Here is a 16,869-nt window from a genome sequence, read left to right on the forward strand (position 1 = left end):
TAGATTTGGGACATCGTGTCTTGCATCTGGAAGGTTTTCTCTGCCACAGCCATTACAACTAAAGACTGATAAAACCAAAGCCCCATCTGATCTAAACACCAACCTAGAAGAAACCTCTAACCGCATCAAAAACAAGACATGCCTCGACGTACACAAGGCCAAGTGCCGGCTGCACAGATTCCCCTACCTCAACGGGACTACCAGGAGCTACACCGGCGTGTGGAGGAGGCCGAAGACGCTTTCAGGAACTGCAGCGACATCTGGTGGCTCCACCCGGCCGAGTTTGACGAGATGAGGAGGCTGCTGGACGAATGCAAGCTGCTCATCGAGTCCGAGCAGGTGGGCAACCTGCTACCCGCGCCAAGGAACAAGGAAGAAGCGCAACGCCTCAAAGCCCAGCGGGTGACTATGGTGTACGACAGGCTCGCGCTCGTTTGGCGGCTGCTGGAGTTCTTGCCTCTCACTATCAGATTGCGTCGACCGTGGTGAGCTTGGTTATTTTTTTCCTTTGATTTCTGTTCAGGAGTTCAGAGTGCCAAAAGGATATGGATTATCCGTTACCCTGGATACTTGATTAGATAGGTAACAGGTTGGTCTGGTAACTTGACATAGATGGTTCAGAATTTCCTAAGTATCGAATCGGAACTGGGTTGGCATAGATATTGCCGCCTGTAATTCAAAATCCCTGCTGTTCCTCGACAGCTTGGCAACTTCTTGAGCTGGGAAATACCTTGATGAGTTACGTGATGCGTCTTCTTCTAGTACGCCAGTCGCAGATGCAGCCCATTTAATTAGGCTTTAGGGCTACTACAAATATGAAATTGCGTCCACGGCCTCCTCATGCCTTGTGGTATGCTTTGAAAAGCACTCTAATCAGATTAGCATGATTAACTGATGATATTGGTCCGAAACTTCGCTAATAGTCTCACTCAACCATCTTTGGCTTTGTGTCAAGCTTGAAACCTTCCTTATCTGGTAAGACTTTGTAGTGTGTTCGAGACACGTAAAGCTATGCTATCCCAGAGAAGTTGCAATTTAGAAATGCGACTTTCCGGATAGGAATACCGGACCGACATGACCGACATCTAAGGCATAGATATAGCAGTATGTTCCGGCCCTTTCCTCAGAAGGCTTAGCCATGAACCACTTTGTCTGCGAATCATATACGCTTCCGAATCCCGTGGCACAAACAGCCGGACTAACCGCATGACTCGAGAGAGTTTACAGAGTACTGTACGTGGTAGATTGATCACAGAGCCCTTTTGAGTTTACAGTCCCGCATTTCTTTTTCATTTTTATCTCCGTGAGACTTAGCCAGTGCCACGGTATCATATGTGGTCTGATCCCATCACCCGCATTTTACGAGTACGATCAATGATGTGGGACAGTTGTTGGTATTATGAAAGGACATTTGAGTCCGTCCTTGGAGACAATCATCGAGAACAACCGACAAACTCCAATAAATATTACATGACCCAAGGGTTGGGCGGCTCGAGCTTTATGCATAACATTTTGCTCTCCCATAGAAAGCAATACGATCGTGGCTGGTAATTGCCAACCAATCTGAATATTCAAGGCGTCAGATTTGGTAAGACTGCGCGAGTAATCAGGGTCAAGCCCAGCACACAAATACATACACATATGTTTGTATAAGTGATAATAAATCCATCCAATCTAGATGATAGTAGTACTGTACCATACTAGAGAGTAAACGTTTAGCCCGGAATGAATTAGCATCAGGGGTATTCCTTTATGCATACAGAACCCAATTGAAACGTCAGACTGTGTCTATAAGTGGAGGCAGAAAACATGGGGAGTACACAATGGGGCCTCACAAATTGAATTAATCAGCAGGTTGGTGCAAGTCAGTATGCTTATCTTCGCAGTGGTCGTTGAGTAGCATTCCGTCCATGTCTTAGCGCCAAGCGGGTGGGTTCTTCCACCCGCACTTCACCGAGGTACTAGTCGGAGGAATATCTATACACCGAAGTGCTCTACTCAAAAAAAATTCCTAATAGCCTAGGTGTGGAGCGCTAGTACTGCTGGTAATCTAGAGCCCACGTGTCTCCATAACTGCAGATATGTTCAAGCAGAATGTCATTCATAACCTTGTAGCTCGGAAGCGCAGACAACAGCGGCAAGGGCAGAGGAAATATCGTCATTCGTTATATCTCCGTAACCGAGCTGAACATCCACCCTCAATTCCGGTACTTTTCCCCCTCTCTGTTTCCTAGGCATCAACCATGGCACCGGGCACCTGTCAATCAGAAAAATCGAAAATGCCAAGCCCCTTGGCCAGTGACCATGGCTTCAAACTCGGTACCGGTAAGGTGCCCTGCGAGACCCCCATGCTATATTACTTACGTGCTTCTTATCGAAGACGAGGGTGGAGACACACCAGAGAGGAAGGGCAGCAGCGCGAGTCGCGCACGTCTCACGAGGGTAAATACAAGGAGCGCCCTGGCCTGATCGACGAACGATGGATAGAGCAGCGGAGAAAGCGAAAACATGATGGGACTGACGACGTAGCGAGTGAGTAGTCGGGATTACGGACTTTTTAGAGTGCCCATAACCTCTGGTTTGAGACGTGTGGTGTCACTTTGTAAATGGACTGGCAGAAATCTTTTGCAACTGCCGCGGTATGCTACGGAATTCGCCGGAGAAGGAAGATAGAGAGGAAAAAAAATGTTAGTAGTCGAATGGTAAGCGGGTCTGCAGAATGTGAAACTTGTGCAACTATCGTATGCCCCATGGCAAATCCAGTTTTCAACAACGAGGTTCAAAAAGCCAGAAATCACACCAAGGTAAGGCTGGAGAGATCGGTAGAGACTGGTTCCCTCGTCATTAGTCCCAGACTAGACTAGTGAATTGTTTTCTGAAGGACGGACTGGAAAGGCACACATGAGTTTTGCGATGAAAGCCGGGTCTCGAGAGTACCCTGTGGCAGTCCTCCTAGGTACCTAGTCTTCAAGTCCAGGGTATAGACCAAGGGTAGCGTATGCGCGAGTCACGATGGTGGATTTTGGCAAGAAAGTTGATCTGGTTCTGATCGCATCTGTAGAAGTGATCTTATCTTCCCGGATCGTTTGGACAGGTTAAAAAGGCTATCTATCTACCTATTGGACTGAAATCATATTGCAAACATCGTTGTTGCGTTACTTCTTTGCTGTCAAAAAGTCATTTACAGCTAAGGGAGATGGAATTTATCCGTAGTAGAGTTTCGGTAAGGGTTGCGTTCCTCTCGTATAAGTAGGTAGTAGTATTATTTTCTCCCAGATCCACCAGGCTGCTACTGGATTTCTGACTCGAGACAGCACTGGGAGAAAGGTAATACCTGCCTAGTTCCCTTACTTATCCTCCGAAATTGCTTCAGTAAGAGTGCAATGACCTAAATCCGGGCCGGTCGGATCCATGGTAACACGGAATCATACGGGGCTGCTGTAGGAATGAACGCTTTAAAAGTGATTACTCTGAATTAAGTTTTCGGGGTTTGAAGACAGATGCGGGGGGAGCTGGTAAAGTATATCATTCCTTTTTATATACTGCTTACTACTGCTTATAGAACTTACAACTTAGCAAGCGACCACGCCATGTTTTGGGTGGTGTGAGTGGATTTCAACCTTTTCCCATCAACTCGTTTCTACCACGTGCGACCACGCGCCTGACATGCATGCTTTGTGCATTTACCCCATGTCTGACATTTAATTTCAAGCGGCATGGGTTTCATAGACACCCAAGATTGTACAACGGTGGTCATGATCATCATTTTCTTCCTTGATCAAACAAAACAGCCAGTGGATTTCACCGGCGGTCATTTTGACGATTAGCAGGGGACGGCTTATGTCATAAATAGTACTTCGTAATGCTGAAGATTCGTTTTCGGCCTTTCGGCAAAGTCAACGACAACAGAGGCATGCGACCGTCTGAACTGTTTCCATCCGAACTTTGTCAGAGTGTCTATTCCAAGACGAGACGACAGCGCTCAGACCGCCGATCAGCAAGTGATGTAGGCGACATGTGGGGGCAAACAGGGCCTGAACCCATGATAACCGCGTGGCAAATCCAAGCAGGCGAGGCCTGCCACGTTGTATTTTGATAGCATTAGTCCCACTATCGGAATGGGCTATGGCAGTTGAAACCCTCGAACCCCCCGTTGATTTCTTTGAGTAGTAATCGGAAGAGAACGCTAACGTGTGGCAGGCGAGGCGATTACCAAGCGTCTCACTCTCAAAGGCTTGAATCATGCATGAGCCAGACAACTAATGCAAGGAGCTGTATTGAGACGAGCCAAGTCGAAAAAGTAAAAGCTAGCTGTGGTAGGATCGGTTCCGCGCACTAGGGCTGATGTGGTACGAAGTACGAAAAGTGGTTTTTGACGCAACGCAGGCTGCCTGCAGTAGTATTGCGAGATGGTCAATACAACCACAATCCGTCCATACGTGGTATGTCATGATCGAGTTAATCTATTTCAACCTTAATGCAATACTAGATTCCAGTTTGAGGCATGCTCCGTCTGAACCGGCAGACAAGTGTGGATATCTCCGCGAAATGTGGTTCTTTCTGCAAGCTCAGGGTTCATAGCTCCATGTGCTTGTTTGACCGGGCGGACCTTGCCTAAATTACATTATAATGTGTGGGTAAGGTAGGTAGGTACTCAAGATCATACCATGCTCTTCTTCTCTTATTATTATGCCTGATCATGCCACCTTGATTTCTGTCGATGTTCCTCGATCTCCAGCCTCTTGTCACTCAGTCAATGCTCCGGCGGCCAACCGGGCTCCAACACATCGACCAAAATGTCCGAAAACAAAGGGCCCATGGCCCTGGCGGCCGTCATCATTATTTCGGTCGTCAGCACAACCTTCACAGCTGCTAGGCTCTTCACCAGAGGAAAAGTGATGGGAAAGCTAATGCTGGACGACTACCTTATCCTCACCGCAGTGGTGAGTAATCCGTACCGAATCAGCCCGTGCACCACGACGATTTTTGAATTCGCCTGCCTGAAATGACAACACCCCAAAGCCTCTCTTGTCGCTCGCCACTTTCGATAATCGGTTGCCCCAAACATCACTGGACATTGTCACCAAAGCGAGTCGCCCCGACTGACAACATAATGGTAGATTCTCGGCTGGATAAATGTGGCAACGTTCGGTACTGCAGTGTCCCATGGCTTCGGTCAACACATCGATAACCTCACCGTCGAGCAAAGGTCCCAAGCCATGATGTGGAGCATCATCGGCTACACGCCTGGACTGTTGTCCCTCAGCCTTCCGAAGCCGGCCGTCGTCGCCCTGCTCACTCGGGCCATGAACCCCAGCAAATGGCACAAGAGGTTCCTTTGGCTCATTGCATTTTGGTGTGTTACCAACTTGGTTCCTTACATCACGCTCTACTACGCTCAGTGTACCCCGGTACAGGCGGTGTGGGATCCCTCGGTCAGCGGCACCTGCTTGGATAAATCAGTCCTCATCGGCTATGCCACGTACTCTTCAGGTGGGTTTTATCAAGTTCTCTGCTGCGGCGCCTGGATATTTACTGACATTTTGTGAAGCCTTTTGCGCCTTCGCGGATGTTTACCTCTCCGTCTACCCTGCGGTGGTACTCGCGAAACTTCAGATGAATATCAGGAAGAAGATCGCTTTGGGCATTGCCCTGGGTCTGGGATCTTTGTAAGTGACATCAGTGTTTGTCGCAATATATGAACAGTTCAGTTCTCGTATTAACATTCAAGAAGGTCAACCATTGCTGTCATCTACAAAATCACAAAACTTCCGATGATGGCTAGCTCCGATCCCACATGTAAGATTCCTTTCTTCAAGTGTCACGCCCGAGATGGCAGTAACACAGAAGATTTGGCTAACACTTTCACCAGTCGATACTGTTGAGCTTGTGATCTGGACAATGTAAGACAACACCTCTGGCGTATCACTTACGATTCACGACATACTCAGTAGCTAACTGGCTTTCCCACAGTCTCGAGGGCAGCATCATCATCATAGCCGCATGCGTCCCCGTCCTTCAGCCACTCGTCGAGGCGGTATTCGGCAAGCGCATCTTCTATGGCAGCCGGAGGTACCCATACAGAGGCTCAGAGGACACGCCTGGCAGGGTGAAGGGAACCTTTGGCAGCACCTTTGGCCGTCAGACCATGGAAAAGAGGCTGGGCCACGGCTTGTCCAAGGGCTCCATCAGCCTGACCACCACCGTCGCCGCCAAGGGGAGCCAGGAGAGGATCTGGGAAAAGCAAGAGCCCGACGGAAAGATTGTAGTGGTTGACACTGTCACCGTCACCGTGGAATCATCAGCCTCAGCAAGCCAAAGTTGATGCGTCCGAAGTTAGGCAGGGGGATTGGTCCATGGGGGTTAAGCCATTAAGACGTAGGCAATTCGGGGGCTGCAGTCTTGGAAATAATAAATATCGACGATATTCTTAACCTTGCAGCTGCTTTTCTCTTCCTTTTCTCAGGACGTAATCATTGAAGACCGTTTTGGAACTATCAGACTTTGATACTTGGACCCTTATCGGCGCCGAAAATATGCTAATACTTTGAGATACACCTTATCGTCTGTAAGCATGTTTGGATACACTTTTTTTATTTTAATTTTCTTTTGTCTTATTTGCCCTGGCTATTTGATTGATGCCATGACTGAGGCTAATCAAACTCAAAATTCTTTGGGTTGTAACGGGTTCCACATATGACCTTTGTTTGTCCCGACTCTAACCCTTGGTTTCAATTTGTTCATCAAAACTTTCAATGTCGTAACCCGATGCGGTGAAAGCCGGTTCGCCTGCCTGTTAAGGAATCGCCGATATTTGCTATATAGTAGTCCCCGCAAAACCTGTTTCCCGCCAACTATTACCACTCATGCCATCTCTTGTGCGCGGAAAGAACTCTGGCAAATGAATGCATTATCGCTCGATTAGTGCAGAAGCACCAAAGTAAGATATTTGGTTGAACAGACAAGTGTAATATAAACGGAACTTGATTGCGCCCAGAGAATGGCATCCGGGCACTTGGTGTGATGTTGTATCGGGTCAGGTGAAAGATAACCCGGGTACAGACATACAATGACTGTAAGTGGATGACGACTTCTTTGTCCTCCAAGACGAAACAAGGCTTTTGGTATTAGTACAATCGCATTGTCCTGATGAGAACCTTCGCATTGTCTTATTTAGCTGTATAGTTTACTTCAAATCGTACACCAATAAGTGTCTTCTATATAATGACCCTTACTCAACCCCTTGCTCCGATTTCGTTCTCTACTTTTTTTCTTGTCACACTCCTTCAGCCCAACTTTCAGAACTACTAGCTTACCAAGATCGCAAAAGAATCTGTATTTTCACAGCTTTGAAGAAAAACACAAGGCCATCCAGCAAGGTAAGCATTTTCCTGAAAAGAAGCCACCAAAGTCAACCCCTTACAGAAAACACCAGCTTTTGTAACCAGAATCTAACAAGCATGAGCTCACATAGGTCTACCGGCAACAACAGTGAGTCAAGCCACTCCCAAAATGGCCACCAGAACCTCCAGCAGCTTGCCACGCAAGCCAATGCCCTAGTTGGCTCCACTGCTCGCGGTGCCAACCAACGCAGCGAGCCAGAGTCCGTCCCCCAGCGTACAGTGTACGTCACGAGCGACGCTCGGGTCGCGTTCAACAAGGTCCAGCAGGAATATGCTGCCCAGATTCTGGATGGCCCTCAGGGTGAGTCAGCGCGAGTCCTGAATCAACCTCAGGTAGATAGGATTCAGGGCCTGTTTGAGAAGGTGAACACGATAGTAGAGACTCCTCTTGGTCAAGCCCCTGAGGCTGGGCCTAGGGAGACGATGGAAGAGCGTGGCCAACTGGTAATGGCCTATGTTCGACATATACAGGGGCTGATCGAGGCTTTGTCCGAGACTCCTCGCCAAAGGTAAAGGGTATCTCCTGCCGACGGGGTAAGAATGGCTCCCTAAAAAAGGCCTAAGGGAGTGGAAAGGTATTCAAAGTGCCTGTGGGCAAAGTTGTCTCATCACCCTGGATTCTTGGAATCGGCAATGAAACTATTTGTTAGTATCTGAGAAGAAAAATTGAAATCCGTCCCTAAAATACGATGCTAATCACAAGTGAAACTCTAACAAATGGATATCTTGTCTCGCTCGGTGAACATTGAAAAACAGAATGCGTCAGTGTCTCTGCTCGAAATCAAACAGAACACATTTCCCCCAAAAAAGGCTGTCAGTCCACTCTAACATGTAACATCTTGATCGCGGCAACAACTGTATCCTCTGCCTTCCTTACCAGAAGACTAGTATGAGCCAAATCTGGAAACACGCGCAGCTCCGAGCCAGCCAGAACCGCCGCCGCCTTTTCCGCCATGCTTACTGGCACATTCCCATCTTCCTTTCCATGCCACATTAACAACCTTCCTTCTCCAACAGAAAGCTCCTCCAACTTGAACCCCCAGTCCCTCCAAAGCAGGCCCGCCTCGCACGCAGTGCCCGCCCCGCCGTCCGCCACCGCGAGCTGCGTGCTCCGCGCCAAAACGCCCCTCGCCTCAGGATCTTCGACCACGGCTGCCTCAGCAACGCCCCTGCCCTCAAAGTCGCGGATCATGGCGCGCTCCAGCCTGGGCCCGTCGCGCGCCACGCGGCCGAGAGTCTGCTCGATTCCGACGGCCGCGAGCGTCGGCGCGACGCTCCCCAGCGCAAACAGGGCCCGCGTCCCCAGCGGCAGCCCCGCGGTGCCCGGGTACAGGCCCGAGAGGAGGACGGCGCCGGCCAGGCGAGTGGGTGGGATCGATCGCAGGCAGGCCAGGGCGTAGGGTGCGCCAGCCGAGAAGGACACGATGACGAAGCGGCTTTTCTGGTCGCTCAGCACCTCGTCGGCCACTGCGGTGACGTCGGCGGGCCAGTCGAGGATGGTGCGCGAGGGGGCGGGTGTCGAGCCGCCGAAACCGGGGCGCGAGAGGCTGACGATGCGGGCGGTGTGCTTTAGTGCTGCAGAAGCTAGGAGCTCGCCTTCCGGGTGGGAGCCTGGGAAGCCGTGGAAAAAGAATATGGTCGGCGCGTCCGGGGCGTCGCGGCCAAAGACGGCGTACTTGATGACGCGACCGCCTACTAGGGTTATGGTTCTTGTATCACTTTCCTTCATTTTCTCGAGCTTTTACGAAGCCCTTTGGCTGAGTTGATTTTGGGGATTACCTTGGAAAAAACACGCCATGTTTTCAATGGAGTAAGCTTTTATGATGTTGCTGCGCCGCACGCGCGGGGTCGGCATTTACAGGGTTGCCAGCTAGAGCTGTGGATCTTGAAAGGCCACCAACCGGTGCGTCCGCCATATATGTGATATGATAGTCTTCCACGTCGAGGCGTATTTCTTTCTTTCTTTTCTTTTTTTTGCGCTGATAGCCTTTTCATTAATGTTTACACCCATTCAGCGCCGCTTGATGAGATATATCGCCGCCGACCCGATCGCTTTCACATATACTGTTTTTTTTGCGCCCTTCAAATCTCTTTTTAGACTGCTAACGCGTCTGGCCACCGCCAATGCCCTCTCGGATCTGATATGCTCCTGCTCATCAACACTCTGGCTTTGATCTCTTCCGTTTACCCTGTCGGTCTTTTTCCGCTTTTGCTTTGACCCGCCGCTGGCGGCGCCTCTATCGTCATTCCTAACCAAATGTATTTTTTAGTGTCCATAATTCGTTCCAGATCCTCCTTGGTGTCCTCATTGCTTGCCGCCGGGTCGGCAGTTACGGAATTACCGGATAGAGCTGTGGATCTTCAAAAGACCCCAAAGGATGACTGTCCTGGTTTTTGACAAGTGGAGTTCTGGCCTCATAGAGTAGTCTAGAGTTAGAGCCTTTAAAAAAAAAAAAAAAAAAAAAAAAAAAAAAAAAAAAAAAAAATTTGCCGGAGCCAAAATGAATCTAGAGATAATTATGAAATATTGCATGATTGGCAGTGTGCTTCCCCAAGGGTCTGTTCATTGCAGTTTTGAGTCTTCAGTCGCGCGGGTGAACAAATGTGAATCAGAAACCTTGTAATGTCCCTGACAGAGCGTTTGCTTTTACAAGTTATTAGGTTAAACGACTTGCCACATGTCAACTTATCCAAGTGTTTAGAGAACATCACAACTTGATAGTGAAATGCAAATCTATTGCGGTATAAATATCCTCAGTACCCTTGAGTTTCCCAGACAGTCATTTGCTCCCACAGCCACATCACAATTGAAATCTACATCAGAAAAAATGTCTCATCGTCCTCCACGCGTGGAGGTGAACCGGGCTAATGGTCATTCTTCCCAGCAAAACTCATCCCCCGGAACAGTCCATGCAGCACGTGTTGCAGAATACCGCCGCGTTTACCAGTCCTTCCACATCCACTATCGAGTCAGCATGAGCACTTCTCTACCGTCGGGGGCGATGGGCTGGCCAAACTCGGAAGGCAGCGTGAGCAGCAAGGACCCTGGAATGGTACTGTATGGAAGGATTCGGATGCTAAAAGGTGCCAACCTGGAAGCGACCAAGAACGAGATCGACTGGCTGCGAGCAAGACTTGGGCCTCTAAGTAGTGTGGATCATTCTCGCAACCGGCGTGCAAAGGCCGCAATGATTGAAGTGGGCAACATGTGGCGGAACAAGTGTCGTCATGTGTTCGACGCAAGTCCGGAGTCTATGGTGCCTACGCCAGCGGAACTACAGAAAGACATTAACAAGATCTGGGTGGAGATGTACAGTATCATGACGGACGTTATGTTGCTAGAACAGATGTTCAAAAAACCTTGATTCTGTTAAGAATAATAATATGCCAATTCAGAAATTGAATAGATAGAAATCGTCTATATTTTAAGAATTGTTTAAACGTTTCCATATCAAACATTATTGAGGAATTTATTACAAGAATTATAAAAACACGAAAACAACTTATTCATTTTTATTTATTTATAATTCGAACATTTTCGTACAGCCTATTTGTCTTATTCATGTTGTCTACATTAATAGCATGGTGTATTTACAATCTAAGCAGCCTAAACAACGCGCGGCCGGCTCTCAGCGAATATCGTAATTTCAGGGCTCTGAACCTGCAACCAAGTTGATTGGCTCTGTTACCGCTGTCAAGAAATGACTTGATACAATTATCAGGAGGCAGTGAAACCCTGAATCTCAGATAATAGTAGAGCTGGCGTGCAATTTTGAAAACCCTATTGAGATGGTAAAGCACAGGCTTGGTTGGGAGCATTGCGAGCAAGACGTCCGTTTCTGGACGCCTCACGAATCAATAGCCAACAACATCCATAGCATCGACCTCGAACTGCACATGTAAGTCTTCAAAGCGCCCACCCGGGCCACTCAAGAGGGAGAAGCTACCAAAACGACCGTTTTCGCCAAGGCAGATGTGCCCTTGCCCCTGCCCCGATGAGACGGACAATTGCAATCCCACAGCCGACAGCTCCACCTGGACTCTGCGGCCATACACGCCGCCGACGACCCGCAGCGTAGGCTCGAGCTGGAAGACCAGACCCCGCTGATCTTGATCCACCGCCTTTACATCATGACCGCCCTCCTGCAGCTCAATGGCGCCAGGAAGGAAAGCGCCAAAGCGCGCCGACGGGCCCGAGACCAGGAGCACGATGGGGCGCCGCCGCCGCTGCTCGCGGTCCAGCTGGCTCTTCAGTGCACCGAGGTCGCAGTCGGAGCCCGAGGTGCTGTGGAGCACGGTCACCGGCGCGTTTGGATCATGCAGGTTCGTGGGGAGCGGCAGGATCGCGTAGATTTGGGCAAAGGTGGCAAAGTCGAAGACGGCGCCCTTTAGTGGCGGGTTTTTAACTGTCGGCGACAGGGCCTGACGGATCAAGGCTGACGCTTCTTCGGTCTGCTTGGCCACAGTTTGAAGGTTTGCATCGCTGAGCAGAGGGCTCCTTTCATAGGGAATGAACAATAAACCCAAGGAGTGGAATCCCATGTTGAGGAAATTGGGCTGTTGAAATCAAGGAAGATTTAGCACGCATTGAGAGACTGGTTTTCGACGGAAAAGCTTCAAAACTTACACAAGCCTCACGAGCTGCTGCTGCAAATGTCTCCCACTTTATACCAGATCCTTCATCAGCACCAGGGTCCAGGAACGCGCTAAATACACTCTTGGTTGCCGAATCCAACCTTTCGGGCTCGTTGCACATATCACCCGGCTCGAACTCAACCGCGCTAAGTTGGAAAAAGAGCAAGAGTTTGACAAGTGACTGGAACTCGTGTTGCGGAACCACGCCGTCGACGCACTGAGATCGAGACGAAGGAAGATCTTGGACCGTTATGATGGGATCACCCCGAATTAGGATCTTTGGCCTGTCCCAATCCCGCACCTTGTTCCTGGATTCAACCACTTTATGGGCCTGCAGGAGGTGCTCGTCGTCGGCGGGACCCCTGACCGCCGGTTCGGGGACCGCCCCGTCGGTCGACATGCATTGGAACAGCAAACGACAGAACCACCTATCCCAGGCGAGTTGGTAGGGCTCGTCGTCAGCGGGACCCAGTCTGAGCGTCGGTTCTCCGAAGCGACCGGAGAGGATAACCAGGGCTACAGATATGACTTCAAGAGTTGGCCATGTTACATCGGGGTGGACGTTATGATACGGGAACAAGCCGATGCGGGATATGCACCGGTAGAGGATTGGGGCGGCGACGTCGACGTCGCGCCATAGCTGCTCCGGGACGACGATCCGGAGGAAGGCCAGCAAGCTGGATTGGTCCCAGGTTGCTTCAGGCGACGACGCTGGGGTCGAGGCGAATCTGTCGAAAATTGCATCTAGCCACAGCTTGTTTCTGGCGCTGCGGATGCAGATGACTGGGAGCACAGATCGGAAGCGGTACAGGAACTGGTCTTTTGTATGTCAGTGGATGGTTTTGTTTCCTTCTTAGACGGGGATGATGTAACTCCAGCTTACCAAGCGTTTTGACCGGGGGTGGTGGTGGCGTGGCGCCGTCGGATTGCGAATGACTCTGGCCCATGGCGGTGTGGGAATGAGGGGAAATAACCCAAGGCAGAAGAGTTGAGTGAAATGGGATGCTGCACTTCATGTATTTTGTAGTCAATGCAACTCATGCATGTATCTGCATTACGCGATGCACTTCGCCTTGCCGAGCCTCTTTGCTGCAGAAGTTGTGGGGCACCCATACTGGTTCTGTCACTTTTTTAAGCGGACATTTTGATTCTTGTTTTTTTAATGGAAGAAGGAGGGCATGGGTGACTACATTAAGATCTGAACTTGCGAACCCTAGCCAAGGAAACAGTTCACAGCAGCTACGGTTGTTTGGGGACTGAACTAATCTTTGACTGGTATCTTCCAATCTCTTTGATTCTGGTCTGTAAACAAAGACGTCTGCCTTCTATCTGTTTATATGTGAAGAAATCTCCTTGTACATAATTTCGACTTTACAGAAACTTATCGCGCTGCCACTGCCGTCAAATCCGGCAGCACAACACCAGGCTTTCAACTTAATATGTACCTCAGATTGAGTTTTCGGCGCTGTCACCGCCCACTGGAAGTTTTGTATCAAAATAAATGGTAGCATGGCTTATTGATACCCTGCAGCAGAAGCATTTCTTTTTCTGCAAGCTTCGTCGCGCTGTTCTTGATAATCTTCGTTGCCAGAGTTGTGCATTGACTTTGTTAGATTTGTGGAAATTGGGCCTTTGCCAACCATCAAAGAACGCAATAATAGATCATGTCCTGTCTATCGCGGCCTCCCCAACCTCTATACAATTAGGAATATGTTGATAGGCGTAGGTGTCTCACAGGACGCAATTTTCATAAGCAGAATACAGTTCTAGGCAGTAAATAAAAGCAAAAATGTTCGTAGCAGTGGATAAGGTTATGGGACAAATAGCTTGCCGCTTTGGCACTTAGATATCTAGTAGTGTATCTCCTCGTCACAACTCGTTTAATAGGCTGGCGCAGAAGGCCGTTTTTATCAAAAGTCTTTGCCCCTTGTGCGCCATGGATCATGTTCCAGAATAGTGGCCCTCTATGTGGAATATCCAGACATATATATTGATGCCTTGACTCAAACCCGAATCTGCTGTCTATATTTTGCAAGCATATCCCTCTTAGTAGGAATGCTCGTGCTTCTTCAATAAAAATTCCCATGTTTCTTTCAATAGCACGCACAGCCATGTCTACTCTTCATTGAGCTATTTGTTTTCACTCATTTATTATTTCATCGATTTTCAAATTCCTTTCCCATGGTCGCCCTCCATGTCGGCTCCTGCTCACTTTGACCTTCCAATACTTAGAATCTGCATATATTTTGTCATCTAATTTAGCTGGCAAACCTATTCCCCTTTCTTTCCAGGTTTGTCGCGCTGTCAATCAAGCCAGTGCAGTATCAGGAAATGGCACATGCGTTACATGTGCAGGTTGTGATACTGTGGTTATATTAAGTGCCAGGACTCCATGTTTGGGCAGTCTTAAGGTGTATGGGCTCAAAGTTGGATCCTCTCGTGACAAGTCAGCATATGAGTGGGTAATTTTAATTTTCCTGCCTGACTTTATACAGTCAATAGTGGAACTAAAATCAAAGCATCAAAGTCGCCTACCTCCGTCTAAACCTTTTTTTGTTTTTTTACCCAGATTGCAAAAAACAACTCTTTTTTACAGGTGAGATGCCTGATCGAGCCTGTATCAGTGACATTGGCAGTACCCAAGCCTTTGTGGGCTAGCAAGCCTTGCAACAAATCCTCAGGTGCGACGACTCAAGTATTTCTCGGTATATCTCTCCTATTGATTTTCTCCAAGCTGAAGGACACACTCAATTACGGCGAAATTGTTTTATAATAGTCTGACTTTGTCTAGAAAAACACATGGCCAGGACTGGGACCGCTGACAAGCATCACTGTGGTCAACATTAATCATAAAAGGAATGCCTTACAGTCTTGATGGCCAATAATGATATAACCCCTAGGAAGCTTTGCAGGAGCATATGCGCTCAAATTCTTGAAGCGCGGGGGATAGAGCTAGTGCATGTCTCGTCGACTCTACAAAAGTATTTCTGAAAGCTATTGCAACACTATTGGCGAACGCTGAAGTCGAAGCTCCTCGTCAAATGAGATTTCATCTACTCTTCGAGCAAAAACCTGCCATGGAACAATGGAGTGCTTGAAAAATGTCGTGAAGTAAGGATAAAAAACAAGTTGGTATACAGAGTGCCAGTAGCCTTGAGAGAGGTGATGCAAGTGAAGAGCGCGTCTTGGTACCCTGCGCGAGTCGGTGTATATCCACAGTATCATTCTTTCTAGTTAGCGATTCTGTATACCAGTAGTATTTCGCAGATAGCCGACAATGCAGAGAATGTCGCCGAATGTAACGATAGCACTGTGACTCATACATTTTATATCATAGATATGGGACTGAGATTTGGCGGCTCTTTTAGTGTTGCATGAATCCCGGAAATTGCCGCAACTACTAAAAAACCGTGATTATATCGATGTTCATGTCCAATGAAGAACACCGGTTTGATTAAGCTATTGAGCTTGTTCGAAATCCTATATATTCTAATCCGACACTAGCTCTGGAAACTATCAAGGTTTCAGTATGTAAAATTACTCTACGTTTTTCTTCTTTCATACTTATTATCTACTTCCACAAACTCTGATTCCCAATTCTCAAATCAATCAACTTTATCACTTTTCCAAAATGCAAATTCAACCGAAATCCGCCATAGCTGTCGTCCTTTTCTTGGTTGATTTGGTTTCAGCAACAAAACGCAAAGAGGCTCCTCAAAGCCTAGATAGCCGAGCAACTATCGTCCGATGCAACGTTCAACTTATTGAAACTGACGATTTGGGCTATGAATCTCTTATGGAAGTGAAACAAATTTCCCCTTCTGGCACGCAGACTTTTCAATACGGCAAGGATGTCATTCACGTCCGCGTGGACGGACTGTGCGCAGCTCAGGAAATTTCGGGTGTTCGCAAGGATCACACGCATTTGGAAATTGAGGTTACCTTTCGGGACGTGGATGGAGGAGTCAAGAAAATCAAAAACAAATATTAGATGGTGAAAATTATCGAAGACTAGCAACCCAAAATTCAAGGCGCAGGAACGGGGGAATTTTAGTCCGAGTCATTCCTAATTACTCGAAATCTGAGGGTTAGGTCCGGCTGGCTCATTTGTTGATTTATGGTCAGATATATATACATATATATATATATATATATAAGTAAAATCAAGTGTAAAAAGACTTCATCTTAGAGCACGTAGCAGAGACCATTATCAGCTTTTGTGCCTACATAAACAGCTACAGATATTCTGTTATAATAAATCAGAGCGCACAGTTGCTTTAGGAAGCTGCCTCAATCCTAGGGACTGAACCGTCAGTGTCACCAAGTTTCCGAGAGGGGAGTCCTATCATGCCCAGAGGACACGGACGCAAAGCGAAAAAAAAAAAAAAACATAAAAGTTTAGACATCTTCAACAACCAAAGCTGTCGCCGTTATAGTCGAAAACCATGCAATTCACATTCAAAGCCGAAAGAAAATCAATATGGACTGCCGGCACCTTGAGTCATCCATGTATTGAAATAACTCGAGAACTAATCATTTTCTCCCGTGCTGCCAGTAAGATCAACGAGAAAATTGAGCTTCTCCACCAGAATGTGGAAAGATTCACTGCTTGACATTAATGACCTTTCATCTTCAGGTTGAGCCGTGAACATTACCCCAGAAAATCCCCGTGAACAGATGCTGTTTCCTAGTGCAACTGGGGATATTTATCATGGAGATCTACACAGCAGCCGCTTTTGGCTTTCACCATGGGCCGCTGATTTATCAAATGGATAAAGGGATTAGAAGTTCATTCATTGACTCAAGCTGGGGTAAGCCAGTACAGTTCTTC

At 48.1% G+C, this 16,869-nt stretch overlaps 8 protein-coding genes across 8 annotated transcripts; 6 read left to right on the forward strand and 2 right to left on the reverse strand.

The window, feature by feature from the left end:
• Positions 1-138: 138 nt before the first annotated feature.
• PgNI_11263 (uncharacterized protein) lies at positions 139-578 on the forward strand (the record flags this gene model as incomplete). Its single annotated transcript, XM_031131233.1, has 2 exons — positions 139-485; positions 524-578. The coding sequence occupies 2 exons, from the start codon at positions 139-141 to the stop codon at positions 576-578; spliced, it is 402 nt and encodes a 133-aa protein (XP_030976979.1).
• A 4,218-nt stretch (positions 579-4,796) lies between these two features.
• PgNI_11264 (uncharacterized protein) lies at positions 4,797-6,325 on the forward strand (the record flags this gene model as incomplete). The annotated part of the gene is made up of 6 exons (XM_031131234.1): positions 4,797-4,943; positions 5,121-5,493; positions 5,552-5,669; positions 5,735-5,799; positions 5,873-5,903; positions 5,974-6,325. 6 exons carry the CDS (start codon positions 4,797-4,799, stop codon positions 6,323-6,325), a joined length of 1,086 nt encoding a protein of 361 aa, XP_030976982.1.
• Positions 6,326-7,460: 1,135 nt separating this feature from the next.
• On the forward strand, positions 7,461-7,916 carry PgNI_11265 (uncharacterized protein; the record flags this gene model as incomplete). Its single annotated transcript, XM_031131235.1, has 1 exon — positions 7,461-7,916. One exon carries the CDS (start codon positions 7,461-7,463, stop codon positions 7,914-7,916), a length of 456 nt encoding a protein of 151 aa, XP_030976981.1.
• A 301-nt stretch (positions 7,917-8,217) lies between these two features.
• Positions 8,218-9,132, reverse strand: PgNI_11266 (uncharacterized protein; the record flags this gene model as incomplete). The annotated part of the gene is made up of 1 exon (XM_031131236.1): positions 8,218-9,132. The coding sequence occupies one exon, from the start codon at positions 9,130-9,132 to the stop codon at positions 8,218-8,220; it is 915 nt and encodes a 304-aa protein (XP_030976983.1).
• A 198-nt stretch (positions 9,133-9,330) lies between these two features.
• PgNI_11267 (uncharacterized protein) lies at positions 9,331-9,817 on the forward strand. The gene is made up of 2 exons (XM_031131237.1): positions 9,331-9,594; positions 9,674-9,817. Exon 1 carries the CDS (start codon positions 9,401-9,403, stop codon positions 9,575-9,577), a length of 177 nt encoding a protein of 58 aa, XP_030977025.1. The 5' UTR covers positions 9,331-9,400; the 3' UTR covers positions 9,578-9,594; positions 9,674-9,817.
• Positions 9,818-10,231: 414 nt separating this feature from the next.
• PgNI_11268 (uncharacterized protein) lies at positions 10,232-10,768 on the forward strand (the record flags this gene model as incomplete). The annotated part of the gene is made up of 1 exon (XM_031131238.1): positions 10,232-10,768. One exon carries the CDS (start codon positions 10,232-10,234, stop codon positions 10,766-10,768), a length of 537 nt encoding a protein of 178 aa, XP_030977030.1.
• A 179-nt stretch (positions 10,769-10,947) lies between these two features.
• Positions 10,948-12,990, reverse strand: PgNI_11269 (uncharacterized protein). The gene is made up of 3 exons (XM_031131239.1): positions 12,922-12,990; positions 12,031-12,857; positions 10,948-11,960 (listed from the first exon to the last, which is right to left on the reverse strand). The coding sequence occupies exons 1-3, from the start codon at positions 12,983-12,985 to the stop codon at positions 11,259-11,261; spliced, it is 1,593 nt and encodes a 530-aa protein (XP_030976824.1). The 5' UTR covers positions 12,986-12,990; the 3' UTR covers positions 10,948-11,258.
• A 2,679-nt stretch (positions 12,991-15,669) lies between these two features.
• On the forward strand, positions 15,670-16,029 carry PgNI_11270 (uncharacterized protein; the record flags this gene model as incomplete). The annotated part of the gene is made up of 1 exon (XM_031131240.1): positions 15,670-16,029. The coding sequence occupies one exon, from the start codon at positions 15,670-15,672 to the stop codon at positions 16,027-16,029; it is 360 nt and encodes a 119-aa protein (XP_030976773.1).
• Positions 16,030-16,869: the final 840 nt, after the last annotated feature.

The sequence above is a fragment of the Pyricularia grisea genome, chromosome VI, assembly GCF_004355905.1.
Source record: "Pyricularia grisea strain NI907 chromosome VI, whole genome shotgun sequence".
Lineage (NCBI taxonomy): Eukaryota > Fungi > Ascomycota > Sordariomycetes > Magnaporthales > Pyriculariaceae > Pyricularia > Pyricularia grisea.